Consider the following 17,630-nt stretch of genomic DNA (forward strand, 5'->3'; position numbering starts at 1 on the left):
CACTATACTTACACACTATACATACACACTATATATACACACTATACATACACACTATATATACACACTATACACACACACTATACTTACACACTATACATACACACTATATATACACACTATACACACACACTATACTTACACACTATATATACACACTATATATACACACTATACATACACACTATATATACACACTATACATACACACTATACATACACACTATATATACACACTATACATACACACACTATACACACACTATACATACACACTATATATACACACTATATATACACACTATACATACACACTATACATACACACTATACATACACACTATACACACACACTATACTTACACACTATACATACACACTATATATACACACTATACATACACACTATATATACACACTATACACACACACTATACTTACACACTATACATACACACTATATATACACACTATACTTACACACTATACATACACACTATACATACACACTATACATACACACTATACATACACACTATATATACACACTATACATACACACTATACATACACACTATACATACACACTATATATACACACTATATATACACACTATACATACACACTATACATACACACTATACATACACACTATACATACACACTATACATACACACTATATATACACACTATACATACACACTATACATACACACTATACATACACACTATATATACACACTATATATACACACTATACATACACACTATATATACACACTATACACACACACTATACTTACACACTATACATACACACTATATATACACACTATACACACACACTATACTTACACACTATATATACACACTATGGTTCAAAAAATGTCCTTTTTTGGCAAGAAATGCAGATTTTGTCCATTAAAATGACATGAAATGGATCAGAAATCCAGCGCAGACGGGGTTAATGACTATTGTAGCTGGAAACAGATGGATTTTTAATGGAATCTCTTCATAGGCAACCAGGGGCCCTTTATCACTCCCATCACTCCTGTGTTCCAATGGCCCTCTATCACTCCCATCACTCCTGTGTTCCAATGGCCCTTTATCACTCCCATCACTCCTGTGTTCCAATGGCCCTTTATCACTCCCATCACTCCTGGGTTCCAACGGCCCTTTATCACTCCCATCACTCCTGTGTTCCAATGGCCCTTCATCACTCCCATCACTCCTGTGTTCCAATGGCCCTTTATCACTCCCATCACTCCTGTGTGGCCCTTTAATTAATGTGACATCTGAAATATCCAAAATTTGCAGGTAGAATTTATCTGCGTTTTGGATTGTAAAGGGTCCCGGATAAACGATTCAGAACCTGATTTTCATACAAGCTCAGGAAGCAGCTGCGTTCGTACAGCCATCTGCATGATTATTTCTCCCCATGAAGTTATCTCTCTCCTATTAAGTTGCTGATTGTTGCTGATTGGTTCAGGCAGACTTTGTAAGGGAAAAAGAACTCCAGGGGAGGAAATAGACTAGAAACAAAAGCTTTCTGCTGTACTGAGAGGGTGGTGGATAAGTGGAACAGCCTCCCAGCAGAGGTGGTAGAGGGTAATACAGTGAGGGTATTAAACATGCATGGGATAGACATACGGCTCCTGAATCTAAGACGACTGATTAAGGTTTGAGTCGTTACAGCAGGAGAAACGGGCGACTAAGACGGGGTGAAAATACCCAATCTGTGTCTGGGAATCTGCCAGACTTAATTTGGCCGCTGTAACGTTTTTTTTTTTTTTATTACTCCTTGATTTCCACTTATTTGCCCATATATGGCCCCGCGAGCCGTGAATCACAAACAACGGTTCATGGAAACTTTTAACCCTTCGTATCCGTTCTTTTCAGGATCTCCTCCGTCCGACGCAGCAGTTTTCGTTGTTTCTTTCTCTTATTTCTAATATTTTTAACGCGCTCCCGTAATCTGTATACATGAAATCTGAGATACGCGGCAGAAATTTGGCTCGTCACCTCTGATCATGCACCGCACCAGAAATAAACTCTAACGTCCTAAGTCACCGCTCCTGGAGAGCTGCACAGAATGAACCTGCGGCCGTTGGGAGAGGAGCGATGCATGCGCGGCCGCACTTCTGATTCCAGAACGTAGGATTGGGGGTAATCTGAAAGGAATAAGGTAACTGATCCTGAGCGAATGGAACTGATTACTCAGACTCATCTCTGATTTCAACTTTTAGCTGGGGAGGATTTATAAATCCTCATTGTACAGCGCTGCAGAATATGTCGGCGCTATATACATCAAAATAATAATAAATGCAATGCGTCATGCAGGTCTGCAGCGGTGTTCATGCAGCCATGCATCACATGCTATATATTTATAAGTGCCTCCGCTCCCGTTACAGACGGCGTCACCCTAATTGTAATATTTTCTATTGCATAAGCCAAAAGTGTACAGCATTTAATAAAACATTCATATAATGTGTTTTAAGTATGTGTTGCTATGGAAAATATACATATTTTGCCTATAAAATAACAGAATAACTAATAATAATATATTATAAATAAAATAACATTAAATTAGTAATATAATAATATTATTCTACGTATTGATATAAATACAATCATATTATATAATGAATATATTTATATTTATTGATATAATTGGTTATTTATTATTTAATTGCATATATGTATTATATAATAGATTTATATTATTATTTATTATTGCTATTATTATCAGGCTATTATTTATTTTTTATGTAGCATAAATGCATTATTATAATTATTACATTATATTTTGTGTATATATTTTATTTATATATATATATATAATATATATATATATATTTATTATATATATATATATTTAGTATATGTATAATATATATACATATTACATATATGACATCATATGACATATGACATCATCATTTTACAGAAGTGCAAAAAAATGGGGCATCTATTACAGCGCACCCCCCTACGCTGTCTCAGGGCCTAAGTGCTGATAAGGCAAAATATAGCATCGCACGTGTGAGATCATGAGTTCTGCTTTGACACAGAGCTGGCTTTAAGCTGCGTGTTATCTCGGTGTGCATGCGCAATCTGACACCAGACCCCTGCACTTCAGTTCTTTCAGATAATGAATTCTCAGGGTAGGTCACATAACTCCAGCATACAATTGGCTACAAATCCTAAATTAGCCGAACTTACTGGCCTGCTTGAACACAGGTGAAATGATCAACTTTCTACATATTTTGCCGGCACAATAGCAAATAAGGCACCTTCCCCATTTGATTGTCCTACAGGTGTGTGATCGGAGGCACTTATTTATATATAACATGTTGCTGACCGGCACATGTAACGACCCCCAGGTTACATGTCAGCAACATGTGAAATGTACATGTGTCCGGAAATAACGCGCCTATAGCACGCCTCTCAGGTGCAAAGGGTTAAAGGGGGCCATCAGGAGACCGGTCCGGCTCTCGTAAACTTGTTGATATTCTGGTTTCACCGAAACACGGTCATCGCGGTCCAAGACCTTTTCTGCGGAGTCATAAAGGCGCCGCGCATGGACCGGAGACGTGTTTACTCGCGGAGAGATCTGTTTCTTGTTTGCTGTGTGACCCCCGGATCGAGTTTTATTTATTGCCTAAACTTTTCCACATGATACGTCCGGCTGATCTCTGAATAATGTGTTACGTAACCGGGGAGAGCACTCAGCGGGCTCCTCTTCAAATCAAATTCAGATCAGCAGCAACACGAACACGCTGTAACGTGCTAGAGGGGCGAGTATACCCGAGGTAATGAGGATGGCAACTCTCAAAATGCTCAGCCATCTCCCAGATGGAGCTATTGGCCCCTCAAGGGCCAGTGGTAGTCCACTCCATAATATAAAACCCCCTACTAGATCCTTACTTTAGCACAGGTGGGCTGGTGCAAAGTGGTAAAAGCGCAGCAGTTACTGTAATGGAACATCCCCGTTGTCGTCTGGAAGTATTTTTACGAGGAAACCCTCTTTAGGTCAAGTTGCTTCTTTCGATGACCTTTGACCTTGCACTGGGTATTTAACCGTTTACCACCCCCTTCCAAACTCCCATCAAGTAACGAGAGATGCCAAGACATGTGCCAGGCCTACCAAGTGCCGTTGGGTCAACATCGCCACCTAGTGCTTGATGCGCGAAACTCCACTTTCTCAGTAAATGGAATCAAAATTCCCCCGGGGCATCCTGCGGTGTCATTGGACGCCCTTCAAGCTCTGTCTGTAGCAGAATTCCCGCGGTCTGCTGTCTTTACTATCACTAACGTCACACAATGATGTATCATAACACCCGGGACTAGATACAATGTTGCTTTCCGGTGACCGCATGGAATGTCTGACCGCAGTATATTGTCTGCCTGCGCAAGCGATTAATTGTTTACAATGTGCTTACATTCATTGTTTAAATTAAGTGCAGTTTAGGTGCATAATAATGCGGGGGTCACTTTGACCAGGAGTAAATAGATGTGATGGGTGGCTAAAGGGTTAAATCTAGAATCTGCCGGCAGATCGGCCCCATTCGGCCCATCTAGTCAGTCTTGTCATAGATTCAGGAGCTTCTTTAGATCCCCTCACTATATTGGCCTCTACCACCTCGGCTGGGAGGCTGTTCCGCTTATCTACCACCGTCTTGTTAATTGTTTATAGAAAGTGCCCCCCAGCCTGCTTGTTTATATAGATTTTGTTTGATTTTTTTCTCTGTTTCAGCTGAAATGGCGACCCAGGTGTCTAACTCCGGGCCAGCGAGGTCCGCGTTGGGCTCGGAGGACTACAGTCTGTACAGCAGTTTGAGCGAGGAGGAGTTGATACAAATGGCCATCGAGCAGAGTCTGGGGGAGACGAACCCGGGGCAGACAACTGGCCCCAGACATCAAAAACTGCCTGCCAATGTCAACGAGGGGGCAGCAGCTGCCAGCTGGAACAGACCCACCACGAAAAAAGAGCCCCCGCAGCCCCCAGCAAACAACAGGTGAGGAGCCCCCATCTGCCTAAGGGTCTTATTAACCCCTGGGCTGCCGGGGTTGGACCATTGGACAATTATTTGTAAAAAGTGATTTATTGATCATTTCTACAAAATGCAAAATCAGGAACTAGAGGACGGGAAGGCGGCACAGGAGGTTCCGCAGCAGCTGTGGCCTTCCTTGCCTTTACAATGAACGGGGGGGGGGGGATTGTTTACTCTTCATGCAAATATTTACATGTATTATAATATTATTTATAATATATATATAAATATAAATTATAATATTATATATATTATTCATATATTTTATTTATATATATATATTCCATACAATTACATCTAAAATCATGAAAAATAATTAAATATTTCACAACAATTTCTTATACATCAATTTTTTTTTTTAGTCCAATTTCCTTCTATTTTTCACCTTGAAACCTTTTCGGTTCTAGGAAAATGACTCTTTGTTTATCTACGAGAATTCAGGGCAGATTCCCAAACGGGGGCCAAAAACGACACAGAAAATGACGTAAAGCGGCTCAGATATAATCCCTTTCTGGTCGCATTTATGTGAATCTCTGTTAACCCTTCGGGAGCCGGAGTTTGTTGTCCGCACATTGTCAGCGAGGGTTAATCCCCAAAACATACAGTCAAGAAAGTCCTCGTGCAAAAAAGTAATGTATGTTTCTCGTGGTCTTTATTAAACGAAAACATTCATCGCCAGGAAAGAATGACCCAATTATACTGCAAATCCCCCAAATAAACGCAGAGGGACGGATCTGTTTGGGAGAAAACAATTGTCAAAAAAATACAAAACTTTCTCCAAAACAAATAATTTCAGGAAGTCTTCTTATTATTGTTAATACAAGAGGTCATCACAGGGTTAATGGACTGATTTTTAGGGCCATAAAGGGAATGGGCAGATTCTCAGGGTTTTTACCCCCGTCTCAGGGTGAATGGGCCGATTCTCAGGGTTTTTACCCCCGTCTCGGGGTGAATGGGCCGATTCTCAGGGTTTTTACCCCCGTCTCAGGGTGAATGGGCCGATTCTCAGGGTTTTTGCCCCAGTCTCGGGGGGAATGGGCCGATTCTCAGGGTTTTTACCCCAGTCTCGGGGTGAATGGGCCGATTCTCAGGGTTTTTACCCCAGTCTCGGGGTGAATGGGCAGATTCTCAGGGTTTTTACCCCGTCTCGGGGGGAATGGGCAGATTCTCAGGGTTTTTGCCCCCGTCTCGGGGGAATGAGCCGATTCTCAGGGTTTTGACCCCAGTCTCGGGGGGAATGGGCAGATTCTCAGGGTTTTACCCCAGTCTCAGGATGAATGGGCCGATTCTCAAAGTTTTTACCCCGTCTCGGGGGGAATGGGCCGATTCTCAGGGTTTTTACCCCGTCTCGGGGTGAATGGGCCGATTCTCAGGGTTTTTACCCCGTCTCGGGGGAATGGGCCGATTCTCAGGGTTTTACCCCAGTCTCGGGGGGAATGGACAGAAAAAGAAGAATGGGTTTTATTTACCCCCTTTAATTGATAAAACCCCTTTCCTGCTGTTTCTATACACATTATGGGGGCTTTTAGGGCTGTAGAACCCTGCGATACCCCCATGATCGTCGTTAAATTATAGGCATACGCCGAATGCGTCTGTAAATGCCATTCGTGCGCCTAGTCTTTGGCATGCTGAGAGTTAATGGCCCCTAGGTCACACCGATCCCTGGGGGCAACCCAGGCCTCACTGTTTTATGAGTCAAGAATAAGATGGGAGGGCAGGGAAGATTTTCTTACTAAAAGTAAAGAGTTGATGCAGCAGCCGAGGTGTAAAAAAAGTTAACTCTTTAGTGTGCCAGTTGGGTACTCAACACATCACAGCTGCATGGATTGCAAATGTTTGCCTGGTCTTACTGAATAATAAGATAATATTATTGCGAAACACTTAGAGACTAACCAAGAGGGGGTGGTAGATAAGTTGAACAGCCTCCCAGCAGAAGTGGTAGAGGGTAATACAGTGAGGGTATTAAACATGCATGGGATAGACATACGGCTCCTGAATCTAAGACGAGACCAACGACTGATTGAGGTTTCAGTCTTTACAGCAGGAGAAACGGGAGACTAGATGGGGGCCGGATGGGGCCGATCTGCCGGCAGGTTCTAGGGTTCCGATGTTTCTAAGAAACATGTTAGCGCCGAGCGTTACGTTGTTACACGTGTTGTGGAATCACATCGGGATATAATATTACATCATCCCGCGAGGTCGATGTCTCATCTTTATGGACCGGCTCCAAATTCTGGCTGATGTAAAATGAGATTCCCGTATGGTCAGCTGGTCGTTGGCCGAGTGATTGGCGGTTCCCTGCCGCCCGTCATAAATGTGCATGTGATCTGCGAGGCAGCAGCTGCTTCCTGCTAATATAGTTAATGCATCTCCCATATAGTGCACACCGCCATCCGCTACACCCCAGAGTCAATTAGCAGCGTGTATGGGTAGAATACATTATTCAGGAGAGAGATCTCAGCAGTCCCTTTCTTATTTTAAGAAGTCTGCATTTAAAGCACAATTCCAGCCCAGTTTCCATGTAAAATGCATTGAGAAGCTCATTGAGTGTGGACTCCAATGCATTTTGCTGCAGGCAAATCGGTGCAGGCGTTCTTCAGATATCGCAGTAAGAAGATGATATTTTGGTCTGATTTTGCTCCTCCCCCGTCTGTTTCTAGGGAAAGCACAAAGCATACTCAAGTACACTTCCTGCCACACACCGCAGCACTTCCTTTCTGATTGCATGAGTCCATGCGCAATGTGCATCAGTATCCATGAGAAATAAAAAAGGCTGGGGGCGAGGCTGTTTTCGGTGCGCATTGACAGTTGGGGAAGGGGGCACCAAGTCTCCGGTTAAAGGGAGAACATGGGTGTCAAATCCAATCGTCCCTGCAGGGTATCCGGGGGTCCCAGGCAAGCCTCTTACCCTCGCCTTCCGCAGCATCATTAGAAAAGCGTCCAGGCTCTGCCACCTTAGCAGCCCCCTGTACCACGGAGAAAGGAAACCCCACTGGGGTGAGACCTAGGGATCCTGAGAGTGTGCGTTTGTATGTATGTGTGTGTGCGTGTGCGTGTTTGCGCGTATGTATGTGTGTGTGTATGTATGTGTATGTGTGTGAATGTGTGTGTACATGTATGTGTGTGTGTATGTGTATATGTATGTATGTGTGTGTATGTATGTGTATGTGTGTGTATATGTATGTGTGTGTATATATATGTATATGTGTGTGTATGTGTGTATGTATGTGTGTGTATGTATGTGTGTATATGTGTATGTGTGTGTATATGTATGTGTGTGTGTATGTATGTATGGGTGTATGTATGGGTGTGTATGTGTGTGTATGTGTGTATGTATGTGTGTATATGTATGTGTGTGTGTATGTATGTGTATGTGTGTGTATATGTACGTGTGTGTATATATATGTATATGTGTGTGTATGTATGTGTGTGTATGTATGTGTGTGTATGTGTGTATGTATGTGTGTATATGTATGAGTGTATATGTGTATGTGTGTGTATGTATGTGTGTGTATGTGTGTATGTATGGGTGTGTATGTATGTGTGTGTGTATGTATGTGTGTATGTATATGTGTATGTGTGTATGAATGAATGTATGTGAATGTATGTGTGTTTGTGTGTGTATGTATGTCTGTATGTATGTATGTGTGTATGAATGAATGTATGTGTATGTACGTGTGTATGTATGTATATGTATGTATGTGTGTATGTGTGTATGTATGTGTGTGTGTATGTGTATGTGTGTGTGTATGAATGAATATATGTGTATGTATGTGTGCATGTGTGTATGTGTGTATGTATGTATGTATATGTATGTATGTGTGTATGTGTGTATGTATGTGTGTGTATGTGTATGTGTGTGTGTATGAATGAATATATGTGTATGTATGTGTGCATGTGTGTATGTGTATGTGTGTATGTATGTATGTGTGTATGAATGAATGTATGTGTATGTACGTGTGTATGTATGTATGTGTGTATGTATGTATGTGTGTGTGTGTGTGTGTGTGTGTGTGTGTTTTAGTTCATTGTTGTCTTATATGGTCATTCAAATCCCTTGACATTTCCTCCCGGGGCCAAAAATAATCAAGTGTTCGGAGCAGCTGAGTGGAGTCTCCACCATCTGCTTCTATTCAGGCTACAGGAGGCTTTATCAGTAAAGCAGAAGGAGCCTCCGCTGTCTGCCTCTCTCTCTCTCTCTCGCTCTCTCTCTCTCTCTCCTGCCTCCACTCTCTGCCTCTCTCTCTCTCTCTCTCTCTCTCTCTATCTCTCTCATTCTCTCTCTCTCTCTCTGCCTCTCTCTCTGCCTCCACTCTCTGCCTCTCTCTCTCTCTCTCTCTCCTGCCAAGCTCTGGACATGACCTGCTTCTCTTACTCGGAATATTTCTCTTTATTCCATGCCTGCCGACACAAATCCAGCACAGCGCAGTCCCCCGGCGCGGGGTCAGGGAAGGCGGTAAGGAAGAGGTATGATGGCAGCTATTACTGCACCAACCAGACCATGTGAGTGGCTCCTGCCCCGAGTCTGCGATTGGGAGCACAGAGCAAGGTGTCGGGGGGGGGGGATGCATGGATTTAATAACCTTACTCACCCCCGCTGGCACGCAAGGGGTTAATTATTGCTATAATATTGTGTAACAGTACACGTTATATCAGTGCCCGGGTGTTAGAATGTGTAATTGTGTAATTGTGTAATTGTGTGTTGTGGAGCGGCGTGTATAACAGTGACATTAATGCTTTTAGCAAATAAATATATCCGGGGGGATCTACGAGGGGTGGAATTCTACATATAATATGCAACAGTAACCATGGTAACAGTTGGAATGTACCTACTGCATTTGTATCAATATATATATCGCCGGCAGATTCTGTAGCGAAACAATGACAGCTGATAATACGCAGAAGTGTCCGTAACACGCTAAGACGGAGAGGGACACACGTGTGTTGTGATGTGTGACAGAACGCTGACACATTGTTACAATAAACTCACGTGTTCGGCGGGGCTCCAGTTTTGGGGTTATTTACATAGTTTTGTATGTTTCGGGGGGGGTCGCATTGTATTTTTACCCCTTCCCACGGGCTCGGCGTGTCCTTTGATTTGACCCGCAGCTCTTCACATACTAAATATAGGATCAACCCGTTTACATGGGATCTACTTTCACAACATCAACACGAGCCGCCATGTGACAAGCATGACACGCACATCAACACACGATTAAACATAAACACACACAATCACACACGCACACATAGACACACATACACTCACAATCACACACATAAACACACACAATCACACACACATAAACACACATACACTCACAATCACACGCACATCAACACACACTCACAATTACACCCACACATAAACACACACACTCACAATCACACACACATAGACACACATACACTCACAATTACACACACATCAACACACACTCTCACAATTACACCCACACATAAACACACACTCACAATCATTCACACACATAAACACACGCTCACAATCATTCACACACATAAACACACACACTCACAATTACACACACTGATCTTCACATGCACACATATGTAACAAATATTTTGTGTATGAAATGCTGCAGTTTATAACGTGCTGGCTGAGAGTAATGGGTGTCTCTGCGGTGCTGTTTCCAGCGAGTGGAGTCCCATCGAAGAGACGATCATGAAGAAGGACGAGGAGGCGCTGAACGAAATGATGAAGGCAGGAAAACATCTCTACGAACCCAACAAGGACGGCTGGCTTCCGCTGCACGAGGCGGCCTACTACGGGGCGCTGGGCTGCGCAAAGCTTCTGCTGCAAGGTTGGGACCTCCGTAGTCTAATAACGTACCGGGGGGGCGAGGGGGGCCGTGTTCTACGCTCCGGGTTCTTCCAGCTTTGCCGTGGCTTTCATGGAGCGTAAATTAATCACTCCGGGGCAGACGAATTTACTAATTATTCCATTAATAATAATTCATTTCGAGGGAGATCATTAATTAACCCCGTGTTGGCCCTCGGTCCCGTTTAAGGTAACAATGTTGCTGGCAAATAACATTTAATTATGGAATTGGGAATCTCAGGATCGGTTGTTGGGGATTGAAGGAGAACCAGCAGGTTCTAGAAGGAAAAAGTCTTCAGACACCATGGCTAATGTTCCAGACGTTCCGTTGAGTTCTAGAAGTTCTGTTGGGTTCTAGAAGTCACATTAAGTTCCAGAAGTTCCGTTGAGTTCCAGAAGCTCCCTTTGCTATTATACATGCGCAGCTCTAACTGAAGCTCTTGGCGTCTAGGGCCAAGTCGGAGGTCCCACCGCGTGCCGCCATCACATCCACTTCTAGAAGCTGGAGGCGGCGCATGCACATTGCTGCCGAGGGGCTGAAGCGCGTCTCCCACGTTGCACTCCTGGTGCAGTTGCCCCTCTCGCCCCGTTGGACCAGGCGCAGGGCTGACGCGTGGTGTTCTTGTTACAGCGTATCCGTGCACGATTGACCAGCGGACCCTGCTGGAGGAGACGGCAACGTACATGGCGACGGTGAGGGGAAACTTAGACGTCTTGCGGTTCCTGCTGCACTCCGGAGCCGAGCCCGATATCGCCAACAAGTCCAGAGAGACCCCGCTTTATAAAGGTAACTTTCGGGCGGAGAAGATTTATCTAGCAGAGCGGCGCCAATTATAATTATTCTAAGTGTGAATTTCTGCGGGTTTTGTGAATAATTAACGGAAGATCTTTTTATCCCGAAGCCTGTGAGCAGAGAAACGCGGACGCCGTGCGGCTGCTCGTGGAGTACCGGGCCGACGTTAATCATCGCTGTAACCGGGGCTGGACCGCGCTGCATGAAGCCGTGGCGCGGAACGACCTGGAGATCATAGAAATTCTGGAGAAAAACGGAGCAAAAATCGAAGCCAAAAACTGCTACGGCATCACCCCCCTGTTTGTTGCTGCCCAGAGCGGCCAGCTGGAGGCATTGCGATATCTCATAAAATGCGGTAGGTCCCATATCATAGGGTGGCAGATGAGTGGAACGGCCTCCCGGCAGAAGTGGTAGAGGGTAATACAGCGAGGGCATTAAACATGCATGGGGTAGACATACGGCTCCTGAATCTAAGACGAGACCAACGACTGATTAAGGTTTGAGTCTTTACAGCAGGAAAGACGGGCGACTAGACGGGGGCCGGATGGGCCGATCTGCCGGCAGGTTCTAGGTTTCTTTGTATTCTCTTTCAGGGGCTGAGATCGATACACAAGCCAACGATAACGCCACGGCGCTGTTTGAGGCCTCTAAAAACGGCCATGAGGAAATTGTGGAGTGTCTGCTGGCCCAAGGAGCCGACGCCAACAAACAGAACAAAGACGGGCTGCTGCCTATTCACGTCGCAGCCAAAAAGCGAGACAACGATGAGTACGTTTCCGCGTCACAAGGGCCAGGCGCCCTGCGCGACCCGCACACCTCACATCTCACGCATAACCACACCACTTTATCCAAGAACCCCGGGAGAGTTGGTGGCTATTATCCCCAATGTAAATTCCTGCGGCCCCTAGAATTAGTTATACACCTGAGAGCTCAGCATAATACCCCGCGCGGGGGGCTCCTCGCTAACACACCGCACATGTTCCTGGTATGGGGCAGCAAAAAAAAGAGAAAACTGACAGCTTTCCCCAAAGCGCAAAGAATGAGTAATGCTTCTGGCACTCGTAATACGAACAGAATCCTCCGTCCAGCGGGGGTCTTATGTCATCGTTCAGGAATTTAAACATGTAACCGCATCCACATCATGCACTCATGCAATGGCAGGGCTCGGCCCCGCGGACGGCCATCCACACGCCACACTGACATTTATACCAACCGCCTAGACCCATCTGTACAGCCCTGACGGCGGGGCCCGGCTCACCCTCCACCAATCACGGCGCTCCCAAATATTTCAGACTCTAGAGAATCATTTATTGTAACAACAAAAAAAATCACCGTATTCTAAAACTTGCTACATTCCGGAATGTGACGGCGCAAGGGGGGGGGTTACGTTACCCGTAATTATAAAAGTAGGGGGGTGATATATGAGAATAATGTCGGGGGGGGGTTGGCTCTGACGGCCCGACGCATTTAGATTTTAAAGAAATGGGCAATAAAAATATTTAATATTTATCAGGTTTGATCCGTTTCCGGGCGGCTGATCTAGGTAACGATCTGATCGCCTTTTGAGGGTGATAAAAGTTTTATTATTTCTTCTTAGAGACGTCGTTCAAGATATTGCTTTATTTTTCCCGATCTTAACGGATAACATTATTATTTATGTCTAACAATAACAATAATAACAACAATAAATAATAGTAATAACAATAAAAACAGCAACAATAATAATAATAATAAATACATAAAAAAATAAAAAAATTGAGTCTTAAACTCAACGGGATATCTGGTTCTAATCAGGAACATCGCTAAAAAATGGGATGTGTGTGAGTGTGTGTATGCGGACTGTGTGTATATATATATGTATATAGATAGATAGATATATATACACACAGAGGGGAGGGCTGTCACATTCTGGCCCCTGGTACTTGCCCTCTCCTCTTTAGTAAATAGCTCACACATACTCACTACCACACACGCTAACACACACATTTATCTATATATATACATAACATGGAATGCGATGGCAGATAAGGACCATGTGACCCATCTGATATATAGTATTAGTATATAGATTAGTATAGAGTGTATAGAGAAGTGTCCGTGATTTTTTTTTTGCTCTAAATAATGAAAAATGACTGAAAGTGATTTCTGTTGATGGGGGGTCACAGACGCAATGATTTTTAATATATAAGGGATCGGTCGTCTGAATCCAGTATCGATTTCTCCCGGTATGGGAATGATTGTGTGATGTGGCTGCGTGTGATACAGTATCGAGCGAGGTCGTTAGAACGTATCTTCTGTCCTCCTCCGTAGGATCGTCTCCATGCTCATCCCGGTGACCAGCCGCGTCCGAGTGAAGCGCAGCGGGATCAGCCCGCTCCATATCGCGGCAGAGCGGAACAACGACGACGTCTTAGAGGAACTCGTCAACGCCGGCTACGACGTCAACTTCACCCTTTCCCACGACCGCGCGCGGCTCTACGAGGACAAGCGCAGCACCGCGCTCTACTTCGCCGTCATGAACAATAACATCCACGCAACCCAACTGCTCCTGGAAGCCGGAGCCAACCCCAACATCGACCTCATCAACCCGCTGCTCATTTCCATACGCCACGGGTGCTGCAAGACGATGAAACTGCTTCTGGACCATGGCGCCAACATCAACGCCTACATCGCCACTCACCCGACCTCCTTCCCGGCCACCATTATGTTTTCCATGAGGTTCCTGAGCATTCTGAAGTTCATCATGGACCTGGGATGTGACGGAGAAACCTGCTTTAAATGTGACTATGGAAATGGGCCCCATCCCCCGATAGAAATGACGAGCCGTGAACAGACTGGCCCCAAACAACCAAAAATCGTGCAGGTAAATGATTACCCCCCGACCCCACCCCCCCCTTGGAGCTTGGAGGAGAAAAGAGAGAGAAGGGATGGGAGAGAGAGATACAGGGGAGAGAAAAGAGAGAAGGGATGGGAGAGGGGGAGAGAAAAGAGAGAAGGGATGGGAGAGAGAGATACAGGGGAGAGAAAAGAGAGAGAAAAGATGGGAGTGAGGGAGAGACGGGGAGAGAAAAGAGAGAAGGGATGGGAGAGAGAGACGGGGAGAGAAAAGAGAGAAGGGATGGGAGAGAGAGATACAGGGGAGAGAAAAGAGAGAGAAAAGATGGGAGTGAGGGAGAGACGGGGAGAGAAAAGAGAGAAGGGATGGGAGAGAGAGACGGGGAGAGAAGAGAGAGAAAGGGATGGGAGTGAGGGAGAGACGGGGAGAGAGAAGGGATGGGAGAGTAGAGAGAGAATGGGATGGGAGAGAATAGAAAGAAAGGGGATGGGAGAGAGAGAGAGACATGGGAGACAGAGGGAGAGAGAAGGAGATGGGAGAGAGAGACAGGGGAGAGAAGAGAGAGAAGGGATGGGAGAGAGAGACGGGAGAGAAGAGAGAGAAAAGGATGGGAGAGGGGGAGAGAAAAGAGAGAAGGGATGGGAGAGAGAGATACAGGGGAGAGAAAAGAGAGAGAAAAGATGGGAGTGAGGGAGAGACGGGGAGAGAAAAGAGAGAAGGGATGGGAGAGTAGAGAGAGAATGGGATGGGAGAGAATAGAAAGAAAGGGGATGGGAGAGAGAGAGACATGGGAGACAGGGGGAGAGAGAAGGAGATGGGAGAGAGAGACAGGGGAGAGAAGAGAGAGAAGGGATGGGAGAGAGAGATACAGGGGAGAGAAAACAGAGAGAGAAGGGATGGGAGAGAGAGATACAGGGGAGAGAAAAGAGAGAAGGGATGGGAGAGAGAGACAGGGGAGATAAGAGAGAGAAAAGGATGGGAGAGGGGGAGAGAAAAGAGAGAAGGGATGGGAGAGTAGAGAGAGAATGGGATGGGAGAGAATAGAAAGAAAGGGGATGGGAGAGAGAGAGACATGGGAGACAGAGGGAGAGAGAAGGAGATGGGAGAGAAGAGAGCTAAGGGGATGGGAGAGAGACATTTAAATACATAAAGGGGTTAATAAAGGACAGGAGGAAAGTTTATTTCATAGGAGAAAAGTTACAAGAGACTCAAATCTAATACTAGAGGGATGAGATGGGATGGAAGGAAGTTTTATTTTACTGAGAGGGTGGTTGGTAAGTGGAACAGCCTCCCAGCAGAGGTGGTAGAGGGTAATACAGTGAGGGGATTAAACATGCATGTGATAGACATACGGCTCCTGAATCTAAGACGAGACCGATGTATCTTAAACCAGTTGCCTACTATTTCTATTTCTTTCTACCAAACTTTAGTTCATCTCTAAACTCCGTCATTTATTTATTAAACACCTGATTTCAAGTCTGATATTAAAGTAAAAAGCACTCACATAAATGCATGAGCATCGGCAGAACCGGATCACAGATCCAAACCTAGAAACCAAAAGTGGGCCGGAGAGGAACTCCAGATCCACCTGTGTGAATGTAACCCGTTTGAAATCCTTTATCGCGGTCCGAGTTGGAGAAAGGGATAGATTTTTCTGGGTGTTTTCTCTTAGTTTTGTGAGATGGTTTCTACGCCGGACCTCAGCCGCTGGGCAGGACCCATCATAGACGTTCTTCTCGATTACGTCGGAAACGTCACCCTTTGTTCTCGGCTGCAGGAACATTTAGACAGCTTCGAAGACTGGGAGTGCATCAAGGCAAAATCGGGTAAGAAGACCCCCTAATCCGTAATCGTAGACCCCCTCAAAATATACTTTATACAGAATTCCTGGTTCTAGACTAAGAATGTGCTTCCCTCCTAGAACCCCCCCGGCCCCTGACACATCTGTGTCGCTTGAGAGTCAGAGAACTCGTCGGAATAAACCGCATCAGGCTGCTAAACACGCTGCCGCTGCCGCAGAGACTCCTCCGGTATCTGACGTACGATAATTCCGATGGCTGTTAAGCTGACCTCCGGAACGCCGCGCATGGATAACGTGTTGTTCTCGCAATAAGCTTATGGCTGAAAGGGGAAGGGCAAAACAGGATCAGGTATTTATTCTCCAGCTGTGAAAGGGTTAAACAGAGGATGAACTGCGGGGGGAACAACGTTTCCAGGAAAGTCACAGAATGGTCAGCAACGCAAGTCTGATTTCAAGGCTGTGTAAGTGAATGAATGCGAGGTTTTCATTCATTTCATTCGAATGAATCTCACACCCGGGCGGATGCTTTCTACAGAAATCTGTCTTTCAAGGTTATTTGGTATTTAGAAATATTGCATGAAAATGAGTTTTTTTTTTCTTCAAGGCATAACCCTTCGCGTGCCAGGTCAGTGACTTCCGCAGAGCTGTTTGGCATTCAAAGGGTTAATGCTGCGGTGTCTGGCCCCCCGCGTACCTGTTCATTGCTCACCTGCCTGAGCTTCTTTCTCATTGACGCTGCAAGAACGGGGGGGGGTTATGATGACATCATTTCCCAATTGCGTTAAAACACCTCCTGCTTCTATCAGACCCGAGAGTTAAGAAAAAAAAAGATGCCAGAATACGGTTTAAAATGGTGACTTTGTACCCAAAAAGTGTTTCTTCCGGAATGAAATCGTGTTTTTAAACAGAAGAAATTTAGTGATAAACAAACAAATTAATTAAAAGTCATCATAGAAAGGATTGTTTTTCTTATCACCATAGCAACAAATGAGCTGATCATGATAATTGGCAGTTGCTATGGTAATAAGAGCTCCAGAATCACTTTCTTCTGCATCACCCGCTGTGTATCAAGGTGTGAAGTGCCGTGTACATTGCCGGCGCTGTACAAATAAACTGGCTTTGTTATACTTCCCTATGAAGGGTTATTTCTGTCCAGGAGATGCCTAATCTTTCCTAATCCATTAGCAAAACGACCTGCCGGCTGAGCATGATGGGAATGTCCAGCGCATGCATGACAGGCTGTCATTTTATTTTTCTGCTAAAAAGCTTAAATTTAGATTTCTAAAGAATTTTCTCTGCTCAAGGCAA

The 17,630-nt window shown here is 44.8% G+C and overlaps 1 protein-coding gene across 4 annotated transcripts; it reads left to right on the plus strand.

Moving 5' to 3' along the window:
• Nucleotides 1-1,967: 1,967 nt before the first annotated feature.
• On the plus strand, nt 1,968-16,799 carry ASB2 (ankyrin repeat and SOCS box containing 2). Of its 4 annotated transcripts, none has more exons than XM_053475682.1 (10): nt 1,968-2,187; nt 4,756-5,017; nt 9,473-9,556; nt 10,709-10,875; nt 11,524-11,679; nt 11,795-12,040; nt 12,279-12,453; nt 13,996-14,548; nt 16,194-16,347; nt 16,443-16,799. In XM_053475682.1, exons 2-10 carry the CDS (start codon nt 4,761-4,763, stop codon nt 16,583-16,585), a joined length of 1,935 nt encoding a protein of 644 aa, XP_053331657.1. In that variant the 5' UTR covers nt 1,968-2,187; nt 4,756-4,760; the 3' UTR covers nt 16,586-16,799. The 4 variants fall into 4 exon arrangements, with proteins under 4 accessions (XP_053331657.1, XP_053331658.1, XP_053331659.1 ...); XM_053475683.1 differs by having other exon boundaries at nt 9,473-9,520; XM_053475684.1 differs by lacking the exon at nt 9,473-9,556.
• Nucleotides 16,800-17,630: the final 831 nt, after the last annotated feature.

Source organism: Spea bombifrons, chromosome 9 (assembly GCF_027358695.1).
Source record: "Spea bombifrons isolate aSpeBom1 chromosome 9, aSpeBom1.2.pri, whole genome shotgun sequence".
NCBI lineage: Eukaryota > Metazoa > Chordata > Amphibia > Anura > Pelobatidae > Spea > Spea bombifrons.